Here is a 15,844-nt window from a genome sequence, read left to right as displayed (position 1 = left end):
CATCGATGATAATATTCATCATCATCACCATCAAGTACCCTTCTCTTTTTTCCTTCACGTTGCACTCTGCTTTGTATTTTACTGTTACACCTGCAATTTTATGCAAGACAAACCGAGACATTTTTCCAAACAAAAACTTGTTTGGTGAAGCTAACTTTCATAAGACCAAATGAAAAATGCACAAAAGAAAAATATCATGAAGTAAAAATATAAAAAGTCTACAGCACCCGGTGTTCCCAGGCGGTCTCCCATCCAAGTACTATCCGGGCCCTACGTTGCTTAACTTCGGTGATCGGACGAGAACCGGTGCTTTCAACGTGGTATGGCCGTAGACGTTAACTCTTCTAAACATCGGGTACTTATGCGTCAGCAATCTGTGCCACAGTAGCCGATTTACTACAGTAGTACAAACGCATTTTGAATCGCGAAATTGCAAATACAATAATAGACGCCACTTTATTCTTTATTTTTTATAATGTTTCTTTTGCTTTTTCCGCATGCGCTTCAGCGTCTTTGACTTGGCAGCCTGAATCTCCTGATACTTCCTTTTGCTGTAACTAAAAAATCGCACCAACTTCGACATAGAACACCTAACCAACATTGAAATATTAGACCTTTTCACTTTCTCGTCAGCGAGCAATTCCTCCACAATTGACTGCTTCTGTTGCCTGCGAGTAAGTCGACCAGAATAGAATTCACCAGGTCCCTCAATAACACGTCCAAGCTATTCAAGAGAAGAGAAAAGAGCTTGAAAATAAATACGACTCTTTCCGTACATGCAATAATTCCAAACCTGAAAGAACTTGGGCAGCTGATTCATATCTTCTTTCTTATAGAACCGCTTTGGATCAAGTGCGCCGCGCATTTTCAAAATTTTCAAATCTCGTTTGGCGTCTTCAGTTGCCTCGCCTGCCGGCAAGTCAAACCACTTGCTTCCCAAAGACGAATCCCTCTGAATCTGAAATAAATAAATAGATAAATAATTCATAAAAATCAGTTTCTTACTCTTCTCTCCCTTTTCGCTTGATGACGCGATTTTTCGCACGGAACGCAGTGGCGCTTCTCGAGATCAGCTGTCACTACACTTCTTTTCAAAAGCTGTACGGAACAAAAATCATTACAAGACATCGCTGTACTTATACCTAATGACTTCGTACTTCAGATTGAGCATTTTTCACGACGCGACTTCCTCCTTCCAGATTGAGATAAATTTTTTGATTTACGTCAAAGCCTGGGTCCAATTTCGACGCCAAATCATCTCTACGGTACACGTAACCATCGAAAACTTGAACAAATGTCATTCTCGTGTACGTCGTAGTCGGTTTTGACGGTTCGAGACGAAGGAATTCTGGAAGATCGTCTTGTGTTCGCTGCTCTTCAGAAGTCTTCTTCGAAAGCATTTGCTGGCACGTCATTGATGCTAGCGCTTGGAGATCTACGGACTGGCTTTCGTCTTGAGCGGCAGGAACGCGACGTTTAGGTCGACCCATGCTTCTCTAACGCACGCTAATGAAAGATTGAAAGTCAAAAAATGCGAAATGATAACTCAATAAATGAACTTAGCTAATGAAAGTCAAAGAAAGTCAAATTACTAAATCAATAAATTAATAAACTTGACTACTTATCAGATGTATTAAATAGGCTTGTCGCGTTTAGCATTCCAGCCAAATCCAAAATTAATCCAAAGAGAGCGTGGCTTTGTAGAACGTCTTCTTGTGGGAGAGGAGGGACGCATTGCGGGATGCAGCCGTCTTCCTACAATTCAGGGTCATATAGGGTAAGCGCAAGTGCACTCAAAAACAAAATTTACCTGGAAATCTTTGTGTCCACTGAGAACGTAGCACATGAATATATACCTCTGTATGAAGAGTCTGAGAAAGTCATCTTCCATCAGCACAAGATAAGAAGTATCTTCAGAAATTCCATTAAAAAATCTTCAGACAACTCGTCTCTGTTTACCAGTTGCCACTGCTTGCATCAGCTCTGTGACTTCAATGCAGAACTTTTCTACGTGCGATCGGCATTGAGTCCAAACGCTCTTCTCAACTTCACTAACGCCACACACGCAGCAGAACGCGACAAGAGGATTGTGAAGAAAAAGAGTGAGTAGGCCACCCACACTGGGGTCTAACAGCAATCAGCACGACTTGCGTATCTTTCGAGTTTGGCTAATAATACCAACCTGTAAAAGTCGGAGGAATATTTTGAGGTGAAAGTAGGCATACCAAAGGCTGACCAAACGGACTTCTTAGTGACTAAAAAACAGTTACACGTAGAATCTGAATGGACTGTTTCGTAGCACCTACCATAAAGGCTTCGCTGTTGCTGCTATCAACAACCACCATCAATGGCTTTCGAGTAAAAGGAAGTACGTCTTCCGGATAAACACTGGAAATTAGGAATAAAAGGATTTATAGTTGGCTTATATGGAAAGTACCCCTGGTGCTCCGTTTGATTGCTTTTCATAGCATTACCACCTTTTGTAGCAATCCCGCCTCTCTGATAAGGACCTGCTGAAGATCAATATCTTAAACGTCAATTATTCAAGGCAATGTAACCTTTTTTATCCATGCTTGCTGTGATCCCTTCACCAGAAAGATACAGGAGCATGGCAGAATTGTTAGGCAAATCCTATCGCAAAAAAGAAATAAAAATTCATTTAAATTTCCCGTGATTCCAACTTTTATCCCAGACGATAAATACGTCATGATTTGATAAACAGATGGCCTGTAGAGCAGGTATTTGTTAGGATTTCCAGATCTGTCTTTTGAGCTTCCGTCATCCTGAATAAAAAGTGGAGAAGCAATAAGGTCCTTTTAACTAACGTACACTGCCCATTGACTCGTCTGCATCATCCTGATCAATTGCACCTGGCTCCGGTTCCCTTTCAAGGCACTCTAGCATTCTAAACATGTCCAACGTCAGTTCACTGAATTTAACCTATACAGTTAATAAAAGAGTTAAAACTAAACGCCATTTTAATTACTTAATTGTTCAATACCTGTTTTGTCGTGAGACCAATTACGAGTGCTTGCTGCAGTTTGACCATATCTCGTTCAGATGAGACACGCAAAGATCTGACCGCCTGGCAAACATACGTTTCTACAATAAAAATTTCCCATTGCTTTGGTCTCACTTCTAGAGTTTCATAGCGACTAGCCAGTCGGTGAGACAGGCAAATGGGACGAGAACGTTCGCCCATTACACTGACAATTTTATTTGCCTATAAGAACCGTATGATGTATATATTTCTTTATATTTGGCCTTACTTCAACAAATGCAGCAACTTCTTTGAGAACCAAATACCATTCTTCCGCATCAGAAGGACCGAATTTCGTCACGTACACCTCAACAAGTTCCCTCAACTCCTACCGAGCAGCAAAAAAATCAAATTCAGTTTCAATTTCCTAAAACTGAATCGACTTTAATCAGTTCGGCCATGAGGTTATCCTTGTGAAGCAGCAGACAGACGACGATAAATCGAGCATAATAGCGAAGTCTTTTAACAGCCAAATCATCTCTAGAACACGTACAAATTACGACTCGATTTCATTGTCGTCCTGGCAACCTCTCTTCTCTCATCACGTCAGAGTAATAAGCTCTCGTTCTGACAGCTTCGTAAAAGGAGAAGGACTCGTGCAAATAGCCACTCTCGCAAGTCCTCATACTAAAAATTAGATTTTCACCTCAATCTAGCCTAGCGTCTATCTGATTTACTCTTACTAGTACTGATAGTAGAGTTGACCGATTTTCGATGCCAGCTCGCCGATTTGCCATCTCTTCAAGCCGAACTTTTCGTCCAATACCTTTCTGTGCTTCTGTTGGAATTTCCACAGCTAGAAACGCCGTCGCGTGAAGGAGGCAGTTGGTTTGAAGTATTTGCGGCTGACTTACTCGCGTGTAAACGTCGAACGTTCGAGCGAAGTAACCGGGCCAGTGTTTTCGTCCGAATTGGGGAAGATCTCTACGCGACCAGCTTCTTTGCAGTCATTCGTCGTCTCGGTTTCTTTTTCCTTACCGAATGCCGCTGAATAGTTGCTTGGACTTTTCGAGCAAGTAGGTGAATTCTTGAACAACCGTTTTATCGGCTTCCTCGCTGCTTTCCATCTTTCGCTTGGCTACGGCTGAACTTCGATGCTAAAGGGATTTGAACGAAAGGACTATTGTATGGGAGTCGCTACTGGCGTAAAAAGTCGATGAAAAACGATAGGCGTGCCTTGTGTCTAATCCGGGAGAGCCGGGCCACCGGCGAAAGCGGGCTTACTAACATGAATCTGTGTGCGATACACGCACTCATTTTTCTAGCGCTCGCAACAAATGGGCAATTCATTTCGATGTTTTTGACGACGAAAAAAGCATTCACGTGAGAAAACATGTACGAGCAAAAAATCTAACGTGAGGAAAGACTTTGACAGAAAAACGTTAATTTGCTGAAACTTGCGCATTTGTCATACAAGTTGACCAATCCCTCCATTCCAATCCACGATCTCTTTTCCTGCTAAAGAAACAACTGCACAACTTCACAGCACAGGCATCCCTTTCCCACACAGACCGAACAAAGCGGCAAATCCCATCACTTCCATCGTTACCGTACGTAATAAAGGAAAGAAATACATCATTGACGAAGTCTTCAAGATTTCGTTGAGGAGGTGGTATTTTTTGTCCGGGGTGAACGATGTGATACAAGATTGAATCAAGTCGCTTGCCAAACCCATCTGAGCAGCTATCGCCAGGCTTGCATACATCCCCACATTGTATACACGCAGTGGAACAAGTACTGGTTGGCGTCGGAATTGAAGTCACCGTTGCCGTCGGATTTGAAGTCATCGCTGCCTTTGGAATTGAAGTCATTGTTGCCGTCGGAATTGAAGTCACGGTTGCCGTCGGAATTGAAGTCACCACTGACGTCGGAATTGAAGTCACGGTTGCCGTCGGAATTGAAGTCACCGTTGCCGTCGGAATTGAAGTCACCGTTGCCGTCGGAATTGAAGTCACCGCTGCCTTCGGAATTGAAGTCATCGTTGTCGTCGGAGTCGCCGTCGAAGTCACCGTTGTCGGGTGCAAACACGAAAACCAACCTTCTCGCCCTAATCCTTGATCGGTTGCTTTGCGAAAGAAGCATCGGCAGAGCTCTATAGCACAGGCATTCCTTTTCCACACAGATCCCACAAACTGGCAAAGTTCTTTTTTTCTTATGTGAGTAGTACCGTTACGGTATGTAGCGAGAGAAGTAAAAATATCGATGACGATCTCTTGACGGGTCGGGTTCAGGCCCGGACCTTTTTCGCGACCGTACACAATGTCATACAAGATCGGGTAAATTCGCCCATCTAGGCAGCCGCCGTTTCCATCGTCGCTTCCATCACCGCCGCTTCCATCGCCGCCGCTTCCATCGCCGCCGCTTCCATCGCCGCCGCTTCCATCGCCGCCGCTTCCATCGCCGCCGCTTCCATCGCCGCCGCTTCCATCGCCGCCGCTTCCATCGCCGCCGCTTCCATCGCCGCCGCTTCCATCGCCGCCGCTTCCATCGCCGCCGCTTCCATCGCCGCCGCTTCCATCGCCGCCGCTTCCATCGCCGCCGCTTCCATCGCCGCCGCTTCCATCGCCGCCGCTTCCATCGCCGCCGCTTCCATCGCCGCCGCTTCCATCGCCGCCGCTTCCATCGCCACCGCTTCCATAACCGCCGCTTTCCTCGCCGGATTTGCACCGCAAACCCATATATAAATTGTACTCCTCACACATACGACAATAGCAGTCTGTGCTCGTGGTAGGTCGTTCCGTGGTAGGTGTAGGTCGTTGTTTCGTGGTAGGTGTAGGTCGTTTCGTGGTAGGTGTACGTCGTTCCGTGGTAGGTGTAGGTCGCTCCGTGGTAGGTGTACGTCGTTCCGTGGTAGGTGTACGTCGTTCCGTGGTAGGTGTACGTCGTTCCGTGGTAGGTGTAGGCCGTTCTGTGGTAGGTGGTGGTTCCGTAGTAAGTGGAAGAGGCTTTAGATCAATAGCAGGACAATTGACTTCATTTCCGACACTGTCTTTCGCTTGAATAGTCGCGACACGCTGGCAGCATACCACAGTCGCCGTCACCGACTCTGTCTTTTTAGAATCCCTCAGGTGTCGAAATTCCGGAAGAACGTTAACATCGTCTTCGAGGCCTGCTACCCTCTTAAGCCCCACGCCGTAGTCTGTCACATTCACGACAAGAGACCACCTTCTTTCGTCACAGGTTCGAGTTGTCAAGCCGTCGCAGACGCTGCCGCTGTTCGAGACAACCACACAGACTGGCGGATCTTCGTCCAACTCCTAAGTACAAAGAAAATAGTCTAACAAATCAAAATTATTAAAAAAATTACCTTGGGAACAACTGGTATATCGAGGGTTGCGGAGCTAATTGATTTGCCGTCAGATGTGCTCGCCTTGACGATAACTGTTCCGACCGACCCAATTTCGGCTGTTTTCGGTATTGCTGGTATGATTGTTATCACCAATTTCTGTCCCGCTTCTACAAACTTTGTAACAGTAAATGACAATGGCGGCCTCTTTTCTTCAACACTCTGACGGCGGCGACGTCGTCCGTTTTCTGTGACTGGAGAAGCGACAGTAGCGCTACTTACTTCTCTAACGAAGCCATTCTTATTTTCCACTGTAGCTGTAACCCAGTCAGAAATTTCAGTGCGTACTTCGACGTCAATAGCACCGTCAGAGTCAGAGTTGTCCGTTTCTTTGACGTTCAAGAGTTCTGGCGTGAAAACGCGAGATAATCGTTGAAACGGAGTCCCGCAGGCGCTGCCCACAACTTTTATCTGAAACGGTGAGCGTGGCGAACGAAACGTCACTGCATAAACGTTGCTTGAAGCCAGACGGCCTTGCTCCATTTTCCGTTCCTTTTCAATTACTTTGCCGTCTAATCCAATAACATCAACGTGTGTTAGTTCGTCTATTTGTTCAACTCCAGTTACAGACACGATACATTTTGTTCTGGTATCTACCACGAAGAAAAGCATCTAGCAACACCCATTGCGTATAATTTGACTCACTTTGCAGTGGTTGTTGAGGATAAATAACCCGGTGACCCGCTCTGCCTTCGAAAACGACAACTTCGGCGGAAACGTCGACGTGCGTCGCCCCTGTAACAAGTCCAGTCAAAAAACGAGAACGAGCTTTGGCTACCACAGTCCAAACACCAACAACAGGATTCTCAAAAACTTTTCCAATAGAAGATGTTGTTTTCGCCCACAATTTGTTTTTCGGGTCGGTAACTTTGACGTTGATAGCAGTGCTTTCATTCGAAGCAATTGAAACTGTTATTGCAGTTATCGTACAGTCAACGAAAAATTTAAGACGTAGCGTGTTCGAATTCTGCGCATTCAAAAGTGTCGCTGTGAGCGGACCAGATTCTCCGAGGGTCACAACCGTCGCTTTGGCTACTTCGATCTTGGAAACGGGCAATACCTGTCCACTCGATCTCGTCGCTATACTGTCATATAATGTCGCAGCTGGCTCGCCGCCGCAGGGTGGACGATCGGGACGACCAGTGTAGAAGAAAGTCACACGACTTTTTTTTGCTTCGATCAAGTTCATAACTTCATCTTTCAATTCGACGTCGCTGGCACCGGCATCAGTAAAGACGTAAATAGACGATCGCGGATCGCACGTCTGCAGAGCGAGACGCAATCCGTGGAGGGCCAACTCGGGACAATTGCCACCGCCGCGAGCCCGCAGACGATCGATAGCATTGCGAAACTCCGTTAGGGTCTTTCCCACAAAAGGTGGGCCAAACGCTAGAAAGCGATATACTACTTTCGCATTGCTATCTTATCTCCTATACCTGGAGTCTGGTCATTGTCATTGAAAGGAACGAGTACGAATCGCGACGCTTTTCTGCCCGATTGCGCTATCTGTTCAACCCGACGCGCCACCGAGGCTATGTCGTTGTGCATACTGCCCGTCGTGTCAATGACGAAGCACAAGGATATTCCCTCTTCGTAGATAGCCGTCAGACCGAACAACTTCTGGTATTTTTTAACACCGATTTTTTCTCGTACGCCATCGAGAAATAGCTCAGTGGCGTGGCGTGCCAAGTCGACGGCCTCTTGGTGCAAATAAAAGTGAGGAGACTTTGTTATGTTCTTCGTGCTCTTGTTGATGCCGCCTTTTGGATTTTCTGATCGCGAGCTAGACAGTTCCGCATTATAGATAGCCAAAAAAGGCGATAATATCGATCGTCCGCCACCTGTCTTGGAAAGCGCCATGGCTGCATTTCCCGGCCGGTTTGTTCCTAGGTGGCCTGTCTGTGGGATAAATAAAATAGCCGCTTGTCAGTCGATCCTTTACAATTAAATTCGTTCTTAAACACTTCTTTGTTGACGGAGAAGGGCAGTTTGAACACGTCTTCTCATTCTTCTCTATACGTAGAATTAAACGAGTTTCTCTCACTCTCCACCGATCCATATGTACTATAGTCAACGTACCTGCAAGAGGGATGGAAAGGTTCTTTTCTACGCCGAGTTCTCTAAGCGGAACATTTCGGCCCATCTCAACGTAATTGGTATGAGCGTAAAAATCCTGCAATGTCAATAGACACTCGCCGAGCACTCGTCTCGCCATTCGCATGCTCGCCGAAGAAACGTTTGACTGGTCGTCATCCGCCAGGAGAAATCCGATCAGGTCACCTCGCTTCTTTTTCAGATATTTATGTCCTTCGAGTATTTTCTCGTTGTCAAAATGCTTCTTCGCTTGCGACGAGTTTGCGTAGACGTTCTGATCGACTCGCGCCGCTCCCGCTTCGATTTGATCGAGAGCCTCTTCGAGACTCAATGACGACGATTTTCCGACGCCGCCGTGAACGGCACTGAAGAGCGTGCCCGGAGTAAGGGGATTTAATCCGACCAAATCGCCGGGCTCAATCTCGCCGCTCTTCAAGTCTTCGAAAAGACGCGCTACGCTTCGAAGGCTCGCCTCTCGAATGATGTCTTTGTGCGAGTACGAGCCGTCGAATCCTTCGTTGTTGTCAAATTGGCGAAAGACGTAGTTCGGCATGAAGGCAACGGCGCAACTGATTGCCGACGCAGCAAGCAAAGTTGCGAGCGTCCAGACCATTCCTGCTCCCCAAGTCGACTCCAACTGCCACCGCAAGCGGGAAGCGGTCTCTTATAAAAGCCCCTACGGGGGCAACGAGTCTGCTTCTCAAAAAGCGGATACGGTTCCAATCCCGTATTTTATCTGCTTCTACAAAAACGAACTGACGAACAAAGCAGACAAAAATTCATAGCCTGACAAAAGACCTCTCGTCACTCAGATGAAATGAAGCTGACTAAACACGACGACCAATCGTCCCACAGTAGCCCGTGACCGATATCGGGTTTGCTAAAAAAGCAAGGGCACAGCTCTTCAGCACAGGCATCCCTTTGTCGTACAGCCCGCACGAGTCGGCAGAGCTGAGGCTTTGGTGCGCGTCGTATATCAGAGGAATCTGTGTCGGAGTGTAGGAGAAAGGACCGATAAAGAGTGTCAATGACCGTTGTTTGGTTTTGCGGAGGTACTTCAAATTTCGGCTTGTCGTAAGCGATTTGCCAGAAAAGAGAGAAGAATCGTTGGCGGAACCCATCGGAGCATTTTTCCCCCGGAATGCATTCGATACCGCAACTCTCACACCGACTCGGAGGGCAGGACGTCGGCTGTACTACAGTTGGTGACGTCGACGGCACTACAGTTGGTGACGTCGACGGTACTACAGTTGGCGGTAAAATTGGAAGAGGTTGTAGATTGATTGTGGAACAGTTGATTCGGTTTCCGACACTGTCTGTTGCCTGAATAGTTGCTCGACGCTGACAGCACCCAACAGTTGCCTTCACCGACTCCGTCTTTTTCGAGTCTTTCAAGTGTTGAAATTCCGAAGAAACGTCGATTTCGTCTTCGAGACCTCTGACCGTCTTTAGTCCCACGCCGTCGTCGGTCACATCGACAACGAGTGACCACGTTCTTTCAGCGCAGGTGCGAGTCGTCAAGCCGTCGCAGTCACCGCCACTGTTTGACACGACTACACACTCAGGCGGCTTTTCGTCCAAAACCTAAAGAAAGAAAAATAAATTTATTAAAATAAAAGTACTGTAGATGATTTTACGTACCAAAGGAACTGCCGGTATATCCACAGTAGCCGAGTTGATTGAGTCGCCGTTGCTCGTACTTGCCTCTACGGTAATAGTTCCGACGGAACCAATTTCGGCCGTTGCCGGTATGACCGGAGTAATCTTCACGACCAACTTCTGTCCAACTTTTACAAACTCCGTTACAGAAAACGATTTCTTTTCTCCAGGATTTTGACGGCGGCGGCGGCGGCGATTCTCCGTAAGGGCTGAGCTGTTAAGAACAAGGGCTTCGTATTCGCCAAATCCGTCGGGATCGTCAAACGTCGCTGTGACGCTCGTATCTATCGTCGTTACGAATTCGACGTCAAATGTGCCGCTCGGGTCCTTTTTTGGATTCACTCTAACGCTTTCCGGTTGAAATACGCTGGATATTCTCTGAAATGATTTCTCGCGTCCACCGCACTTCGCTTTACCCGTGACTTTCAATTGAAAGGGTTTTGACGGAGACGTAAACGACACTCCAAAAGTGTTTCTCGACGTCAACTCGCCTCGTTCGAATCCTATCTTCTTCTGAATTACTTTACCGTCTAATCCAACGACGTCGATCCTGGTTATCTCGTCGATTTCTTCTATTCCTGTTACGGATATCACAATCTTAATCTTTGTTTCTACAAAGTAATGTCTATTCAAATTGAAATAACTTATACGGCGTCGTTTACCTTCTAACGGCCGTCCCTGGCTGGGAAACAATCCCGGGTGACCAGCTCTGCCATCGAGGTCAACAAACGTATCGAATATATCGACATGCGTCGCTGCGACCACGAGTACCGTGACACTAACTTGAGCTTCGACCTCCAAAATCCAGACGCCAACCGTCGGATTCTCAAACACTCTCCCAACAAAAGAATTCGTTTCGCTCCAAGCGTTGCCCTTTGGGTCGGTCACAGTAACGACGACTCTCTTCTCAGAAGCGATCGATATCGTTACGGATGCCAACGTGCAGTCGACAATAAAAGTACGATGCAAATTCTTCTCCTTCAATGCGTGAACCTGATTCAATAGGGTTGCAGACAGCGGTCCAGTTTCTCCAAACGAGACGACCGTCGACGTCGCGACTTGAGCTTTTGAAATAGTCAAAACCTGTCCACTCGATCTCCGAGATATTTGCTCGTACAGAGTCGCCGCCGCCGATTCCCCGCAAGGCGGACGTCCGGAAAGACCCGTGTAGAAAAACGTAATCCGACTCTTCTTTTCCTCGATCAAGCTCACGATCTCGTTTTTCAATTCGACGTCCTTGGCACTGGCATCGGTGAAGACGTAGATAGACGAACGCCGATCGCACGTCTGCAGAGCAAGACGCAGTCCGTGGAGAGCCAACTCGGGGCAATCGCCACCTCCGCTAGCTCGCAGGCTATTGATAGCGTCGCGAAACGCTTCGGGGGTTTTCGCGACGAACGCGGGGCCAAACGCTATTCGAAGACAATGAGAATAGCTTCAATTTCGACGTCTTATTCTCTTACCTGGCGAGTGGCTGATACCGTGACTGTGGTCTTTGAAGGGAACGAGGATAAATCGTGACGCCTTTCGGCCGGACTGGACTATTTGCTCGATTCGTCGTGCCACCGATGCGATGTCGTTGTGCATGCTGCCGCTCGTGTCGACGACAAAACACAGGGAAATTCCCTTCTCGTAAATCGTCGTCAAACCGAATAATTTGTTAAATTTCTTGTCGCCCACTGTCTCTCGTATGTTTTCGAGAAACGACTCGGTGGCGCTGCGCGCCAACTCGACCGCTTTCTCGTGCAAATGAAAATGAGGCGATTCTTTGCAATTCTTCGTACTCTTGTTAATTCCGCCAGTCGGTGGCGTCATTCGCGAGCTAGACAATAGAAACAATAGCGGTGCTTGTTTCTATCTTATCAGGCATTTCATACCTGTCGGCGTAAGCGCCGTGGCTGCATTTTCCAGCCGGTTTCACCTTATCCTTCCCGTCACCGGGATAGACAAAATAACCACTGGTCAATCGATTCAATTTCGTTTTGATGACGTTGTCAGCACAGAGCGGTTCCTTTCCGCATTTGCTCCATATTAATGAAACAGGGCAGGAAGTGCAAGCTGCCTTGTGGGCCTCTAGATAAAAGAAGTGAATCGCTGCATTCGACACGACATCATCTTTATAGTCAGCGTACTTGAAATCGCATTGAGATCTTCAATATTTCCCGCCGGCACAAGACCGAGACCTCGAAGGGGAACGTTTCGTCCCAACTCGACATAATTCGTATGAGAGTAAAAGTCTTGCAATGTCAATAGACATTCGCCGAGAAGTCGTCTTGCCGTTCGAATATTCGCCGAAGAAGCGTTTGATCGGTCATCGTCATCGTCGTCGTCTTCCGCCAAGAGAACCGCTATCAAATCGGCACGCTTCTTTCGCAAATACCCATGTCCCTCGCGAATTTTCTCGTCGTCGAAATGCTTCCGCGCCTCCGACGACGTCGCGTCCGGATTCTGATCGACTTGCGCCGCTCCCATTTCGATTTGATCGAGCGCCTCTTCGAACGTCAACGACGACGAATTGCCGCCGCCGTAGACGGCGCTGAACAGCGTGCCGGGAGTAAGAGGATCGAGTCCCGTCAATTGGCCGGGAACTATTTCGGCGGGATTCAAGCGTTCATATAGACGCGCAACGCTTCGAAGACTCGCTTCGCGAATGATGTCCTTGTGCGTGTACGAGCCGTCGAATGAATCGGCGACTGCTTGATTGGCCTCTTTGAGAGCAAATTGAAAGACATAATTCGGCATGAAGGCGACGGCATGGGTGAGTGTCGAAAAGACAAACAAAATTGCGCTCGTCGAACGGACCATTTTTTTTGAGTTCCGTCCAACTGACGGTTATCGTTGTGAATGCTAATTTCTTATAAGACCTTTTATCTGCTTCCTGTTTGGCTAACCAATCAGAGAAGAGATAACAGGGAGAATTTACTACTCGACAAGTTTAGATTGTCTCAAGCCGGCGAGAAGGCTCGTGGGGTGCGTCTTGGCGATATCTTGTCTCTCAACTACTAATAACCGCCCTAGTAACTGGTTGAATCTGCATTTGACGTTGAATGAAGTCCCCGTATAAACGAAGATGGCTTCAGCGGAATCTCTTTTCCTCGCCGTCTTTGTGGCAATAGCTGCATCGCCAATGATCATGGGTCCTCTAATCGACAGCGCCGAATGGTTGCGAAACGAAACGTCCTCATTTCCTCTTCTCCCCGTCCTCCGACCGCTAGTCGAGACGGAAACGTGGATTTGGCTCGCCCGAGTCGTTCTCGTCGCCGTCGCGACTCGCAAGCTCTACAACTTCATCTTCGCTCCTCTCCGTCTCATGCGCAACCTCGCCGACTGCGGTTACGTGCAGCACATCGAAAAGCCTGTCTCAGCGGAGGCGTGGTCGCAGCAGGTGAGTCGTCGAAGAAGGCGAGGCGACGTGCCGCCCGTCTATCCGAACGGCTGGTTCAACATTCTCTGCTCGTACCAACTCGCGCGCGGCGAATCGAAAAGCGTCACGGCGCTGGGAATGCAGCTCGCCGCGTTTCGCGGCGACGACGGCGTAGCCTACGTTCTCGACGCCTATTGTCCCCACCTCGGGGCCAATCTCGGTTGCGGGGGTGTGGTTCGTGATAATTGCATCGAATGTCCGTTTCACGGTTGGCGCTTTCGCGGCGACGACGGCAAGTGCGTCAATATTCCGTACACGGAAAAGGTTCCGGAGGTGGCGCGTACCAAGTCCTGGCCGGTCGTCGAGATGAATGGAATGATTTTTATTTGGTATCACGCCGAGAAGGTGGAGCCCTATTGGATGCCGGAAGAGGTGGAGGAGATAACGCGCGGCGACTGGAAGTGCACGGGAATGACGGAACAGCACATCAACTGTCATGTCGAGGTAAAAAGAGAAAACGATGAGGAAACGAAGAATCTGTCATCTTTTTCATAAGGAAATACCTGAGAATGTGGCTGATATTGCGCACTTGGATTATCTTCACGGACCCATTTTTCTTGCCGGTACCAATTTGAAAGAAATGCGCGGCGGCAAGTGGGACTGCATGCAGCACAGGTGGGACGCCTCGTGGGCCCCGTGCGAAGATCCGTCCGAGAAGCATTGCTCTCTGCTCAACATCAAAGCCCACGTGCAAATTTTAGGACGACTTATGCCTTTTGCGTTCGACTTCAAAGCAAAGCAGGTACTGTACTGTACTTCAAATTTTTCTTCTGATTTTTTGGGAATGTTCTTTAGATTGGTCCCGGCATCGTTCATTTGCCTTTTGTGCTTCCTTTTGGACTCGGTCGTGGCATCCTCGTCCAGAGTCTGACTCCCATCGAGCCCATGTTGCAACGCGTCAGTCACTTGGTCTTTATTGAAAAATGGAAACCGGCCATTCTCGGTAAGTTCGTCATGTGGGTCGAATTTCATCAAGTGGAACGAGACTTGACGATTTGGAACAACAAGTCGTTCGTCTCGAAACCGATGCTCATGAAGGAAGATCAACTGATTGCCAAACATCGCCGCTGGTTCTCTCAATTCTACACGGAGAACAGCCCAAGATATGAAACAGAACGAACCAGTCTGGACTGGTAAGATGAAAAGGTTTGTGAGACTCGTGTGTGAGGTGCTCCTTTTTATCCGGGAAATTGAAACGGAGTCTTTTTGTCTTCTCCATGTGCGAACAGCTCGATTCCGACGTTCTAAGGGACGCCGAACTCTATTTCGGCTACGGATCGAACATGAGCGAATCGCGTTTGAGCGCTCGTGGGGTCGAAATCCGAAAACGCGTGCTCGCCACCTTAGACGACTACGAAATGACCTTCTCGAAAAAATCGCGCGATCCCGCATGGTCGGGAGTCGGATACTGTAACATCAACCCGAAACCAAACGCCAAAGTGTACGGAATCCTCAGCGTTTGTGAATGCGGCGCTCTGAAACGACTCGACGTTTACGAGGGCGTGGCCGAAGGCGAATACAAACGAGCCGCTGTTCACGTGACCGTCCAACCGAGCGGTCAAGTCGTCGAGGCGATTGCCTACGTGGCCCTCGACGATTACGTCAGCGGCGGATTGAAACCGTCACGTGACTATTTGAATCACTGTTTGGGCGGACGAGATCTACTTCCGGATCATTATGTGAAACGGTTGGAGTCCTTCGAGGCAGATGCGTGGACATTCAATGCGGCTCATCCCTAGAAATGATTCTGCTACAAGATGTAGGGTATTAGACAGTATTTAGCTGGAGTGCACTTCTTATTGATCCTGTACCACGCGTGTGACTGCATGGCACATAGGGTCTGATTTGCCAGAACGAAACCGTAGACGAGCCAGAGAACGATTGACGATCCCCTCGCAATTGTAATGAGCGCTGTGTATATGAGAAGTTCTGCAAGATAGTGTGGGCACGAGACGTAGCGAAACCAGTCTCCTGTTGGGATGTAGTAGCCTGTCGCGTCAGACGAATTTCTTCTCAGTGATGCAAGGATACGAAAGGTCGCGTGCTGATGATAGGAAGCCCAGATAAAAAGTAGTACGGCTGCCCATTGAAACCACTTCAAGTCGAATATGCTCGGCTTTGCTGCGTAGCTTTCTAAGGCAAGGGAGAGTCCAATGCCTTGGTAGTGAGCAATGCCGACGAGATACGCTGCAATGTGTATCTTTGCTTTCGGTGAGAAAATACTGATGTAGACCGTCTCGTAGAATCGCCTTGTGACTTGAATCAGCATGAGAACGAGACA

General features: G+C 48.0%; 7 protein-coding genes and 1 non-coding gene across 9 annotated transcripts in view; 2 read left to right on the top strand and 6 right to left on the bottom strand.

Moving 5' to 3' along the window:
- Nucleotides 1-215: 215 nt before the first annotated feature.
- On the bottom strand, nucleotides 216-334 carry LOC136186831 (5S ribosomal RNA). Its single transcript, XR_010669771.1, has one exon. It is a non-coding gene; the product is annotated as a 5S ribosomal RNA (ribosomal RNA).
- A 34-nt stretch (nucleotides 335-368) lies between these two features.
- Nucleotides 369-1,493, bottom strand: LOC136186687 (deoxynucleotidyltransferase terminal-interacting protein 2-like). The gene is made up of 6 exons (XM_065974137.1): nucleotides 1,312-1,493; nucleotides 1,158-1,260; nucleotides 1,006-1,098; nucleotides 794-958; nucleotides 615-724; nucleotides 369-557 (listed from the first exon to the last, which is right to left on the bottom strand). Exons 1-6 carry the CDS (start codon nucleotides 1,488-1,490, stop codon nucleotides 464-466), a joined length of 744 nt encoding a protein of 247 aa, XP_065830209.1. The 5' UTR covers nucleotides 1,491-1,493; the 3' UTR covers nucleotides 369-463.
- A 33-nt stretch (nucleotides 1,494-1,526) lies between these two features.
- Nucleotides 1,527-4,217, bottom strand: LOC136186673 (protein SCAI-like). Of its 2 annotated transcripts, none has more exons than XM_065974121.1 (17): nucleotides 4,019-4,217; nucleotides 3,895-3,964; nucleotides 3,724-3,836; nucleotides 3,569-3,667; nucleotides 3,424-3,520; nucleotides 3,270-3,368; nucleotides 3,137-3,223; nucleotides 3,002-3,085; nucleotides 2,830-2,940; nucleotides 2,682-2,783; nucleotides 2,559-2,631; nucleotides 2,438-2,513; nucleotides 2,307-2,388; nucleotides 2,183-2,255; nucleotides 1,960-2,127; nucleotides 1,811-1,911; nucleotides 1,527-1,755 (listed from the first exon to the last, which is right to left on the bottom strand). In XM_065974121.1, exons 1-17 carry the CDS (start codon nucleotides 4,105-4,107, stop codon nucleotides 1,618-1,620), a joined length of 1,662 nt encoding a protein of 553 aa, XP_065830193.1. In that variant the 5' UTR covers nucleotides 4,108-4,217; the 3' UTR covers nucleotides 1,527-1,617. The 2 variants fall into 2 exon arrangements, with proteins under 2 accessions (XP_065830193.1, XP_065830194.1); XM_065974122.1 differs by having other exon boundaries at nucleotides 2,438-2,510.
- A 103-nt stretch (nucleotides 4,218-4,320) lies between these two features.
- Nucleotides 4,321-9,093, bottom strand: LOC136186666 (uncharacterized). The gene is made up of 6 exons (XM_065974111.1): nucleotides 8,466-9,093; nucleotides 8,228-8,399; nucleotides 7,823-8,169; nucleotides 7,032-7,775; nucleotides 6,348-6,979; nucleotides 4,321-6,297 (listed from the first exon to the last, which is right to left on the bottom strand). Exons 1-6 carry the CDS (start codon nucleotides 9,091-9,093, stop codon nucleotides 4,423-4,425), a joined length of 4,398 nt encoding a protein of 1,465 aa, XP_065830183.1. The 3' UTR covers nucleotides 4,321-4,422.
- Nucleotides 9,094-9,283: 190 nt separating this feature from the next.
- Nucleotides 9,284-13,125, bottom strand: LOC136186668 (von Willebrand factor A domain-containing protein 7-like). Its single transcript, XM_065974113.1, has 6 exons — nucleotides 12,272-13,125; nucleotides 12,017-12,212; nucleotides 11,603-11,961; nucleotides 10,802-11,551; nucleotides 10,122-10,750; nucleotides 9,284-10,064 (listed from the first exon to the last, which is right to left on the bottom strand). The coding sequence occupies exons 1-6, from the start codon at nucleotides 12,942-12,944 to the stop codon at nucleotides 9,285-9,287; spliced, it is 3,387 nt and encodes a 1,128-aa protein (XP_065830185.1). The 5' UTR covers nucleotides 12,945-13,125; the 3' UTR covers nucleotide 9,284.
- A 61-nt stretch (nucleotides 13,126-13,186) lies between these two features.
- LOC136186676 (cholesterol 7-desaturase nvd-like) lies at nucleotides 13,187-14,779 on the top strand. The gene is made up of 3 exons (XM_065974125.1): nucleotides 13,187-14,007; nucleotides 14,060-14,305; nucleotides 14,359-14,779. The coding sequence occupies exons 1-3, from the start codon at nucleotides 13,210-13,212 to the stop codon at nucleotides 14,698-14,700; spliced, it is 1,386 nt and encodes a 461-aa protein (XP_065830197.1). The 5' UTR covers nucleotides 13,187-13,209; the 3' UTR covers nucleotides 14,701-14,779.
- The window catches only part of LOC136186685 (uncharacterized), a gene marked incomplete in the record, with an annotated part of 2,346 nt that continues 565 nt past the window's right edge, over nucleotides 14,064-15,844 (bottom strand). The window contains 1 exon segment of the mRNA XM_065974135.1: nucleotides 14,064-15,844. Within this exon segment, the coding sequence (XP_065830207.1) occupies nucleotides 15,314-15,844 (531 nt within the window).
- LOC136186688 (gamma-glutamylcyclotransferase-like) lies at nucleotides 14,781-15,523 on the top strand. Its single transcript, XM_065974138.1, has one exon. It carries the CDS (start codon nucleotides 14,781-14,783, stop codon nucleotides 15,300-15,302), a length of 522 nt encoding a protein of 173 aa, XP_065830210.1. The 3' UTR covers nucleotides 15,303-15,523.

The sequence above is a fragment of the Oscarella lobularis genome, chromosome 4 (assembly GCF_947507565.1).
Source record: "Oscarella lobularis chromosome 4, ooOscLobu1.1, whole genome shotgun sequence".
Lineage (NCBI taxonomy): Eukaryota > Metazoa > Porifera > Homoscleromorpha > Homosclerophorida > Oscarellidae > Oscarella > Oscarella lobularis.
Note: the sequence above shows the minus strand (reverse complement) of the source record. Positions and strands in the feature narration are given on the sequence as shown.

Coding starts and splice junctions, on each gene's coding strand:
- LOC136186687 (XM_065974137.1), bottom strand. CDS start 1,490: ATGGGTCGACCTAAACGTCGCGTTCCTGCCGCTCAAGACGAAAGCCAG. Junction 959..1,005: donor AAGCGAAAAGGGAGAGAAGA/GTAAGAAACTGA, acceptor TATTTATTTCAG/ATTCAGAGGGATTCGTCTTT. Junction 725..793: donor AGCTGCCCAAGTTCTTTCAG/GTTTGGAATTAT, acceptor TCTCTTGAATAG/CTTGGACGTGTTATTGAGGG.
- LOC136186673 (XM_065974121.1), bottom strand. CDS start 4,107: ATGGAAAGCAGCGAGGAAGCCGATAAAACGGTTGTTCAAGAATTCACC. Junction 2,941..3,001: donor TTGGTCTCACGACAAAACAG/GTATTGAACAAT, acceptor TTAACTGTATAG/GTTAAATTCAGTGAACTGAC. Junction 1,756..1,810: donor GTGGACACAAAGATTTCCAG/GTAAATTTTGTT, acceptor CCTGAATTGTAG/GAAGACGGCTGCATCCCGCA.
- LOC136186666 (XM_065974111.1), bottom strand. CDS start 9,093: ATGGTCTGGACGCTCGCAACTTTGCTTGCTGCGTCGGCAATCAGTTGC. Junction 7,776..7,822: donor TGACAATGACCAGACTCCAG/GTATAGGAGATA, acceptor ATCGCTTTCTAG/CGTTTGGCCCACCTTTTGTG. Junction 6,298..6,347: donor ATATACCAGTTGTTCCCAAG/GTAATTTTTTTA, acceptor CTTTGTACTTAG/GAGTTGGACGAAGATCCGCC.
- LOC136186668 (XM_065974113.1), bottom strand. CDS start 12,944: ATGGTCCGTTCGACGAGCGCAATTTTGTTTGTCTTTTCGACACTCACC. Junction 11,552..11,602: donor CGGTATCAGCCACTCGCCAG/GTAAGAGAATAA, acceptor GTCTTCGAATAG/CGTTTGGCCCCGCGTTCGTC. Junction 10,751..10,801: donor CCAGGGACGGCCGTTAGAAG/GTAAACGACGCC, acceptor ATTACTTTGTAG/AAACAAAGATTAAGATTGTG.
- LOC136186676 (XM_065974125.1), top strand. CDS start 13,210: ATGGCTTCAGCGGAATCTCTTTTCCTCGCCGTCTTTGTGGCAATAGCT. Junction 14,008..14,059: donor ACATCAACTGTCATGTCGAG/GTAAAAAGAGAA, acceptor CTTTTTCATAAG/GAAATACCTGAGAATGTGGC. Junction 14,306..14,358: donor TCGACTTCAAAGCAAAGCAG/GTACTGTACTGT, acceptor AATGTTCTTTAG/ATTGGTCCCGGCATCGTTCA.
- LOC136186688 (XM_065974138.1), top strand. CDS start 14,781: ATGTGCGAACAGCTCGATTCCGACGTTCTAAGGGACGCCGAACTCTAT.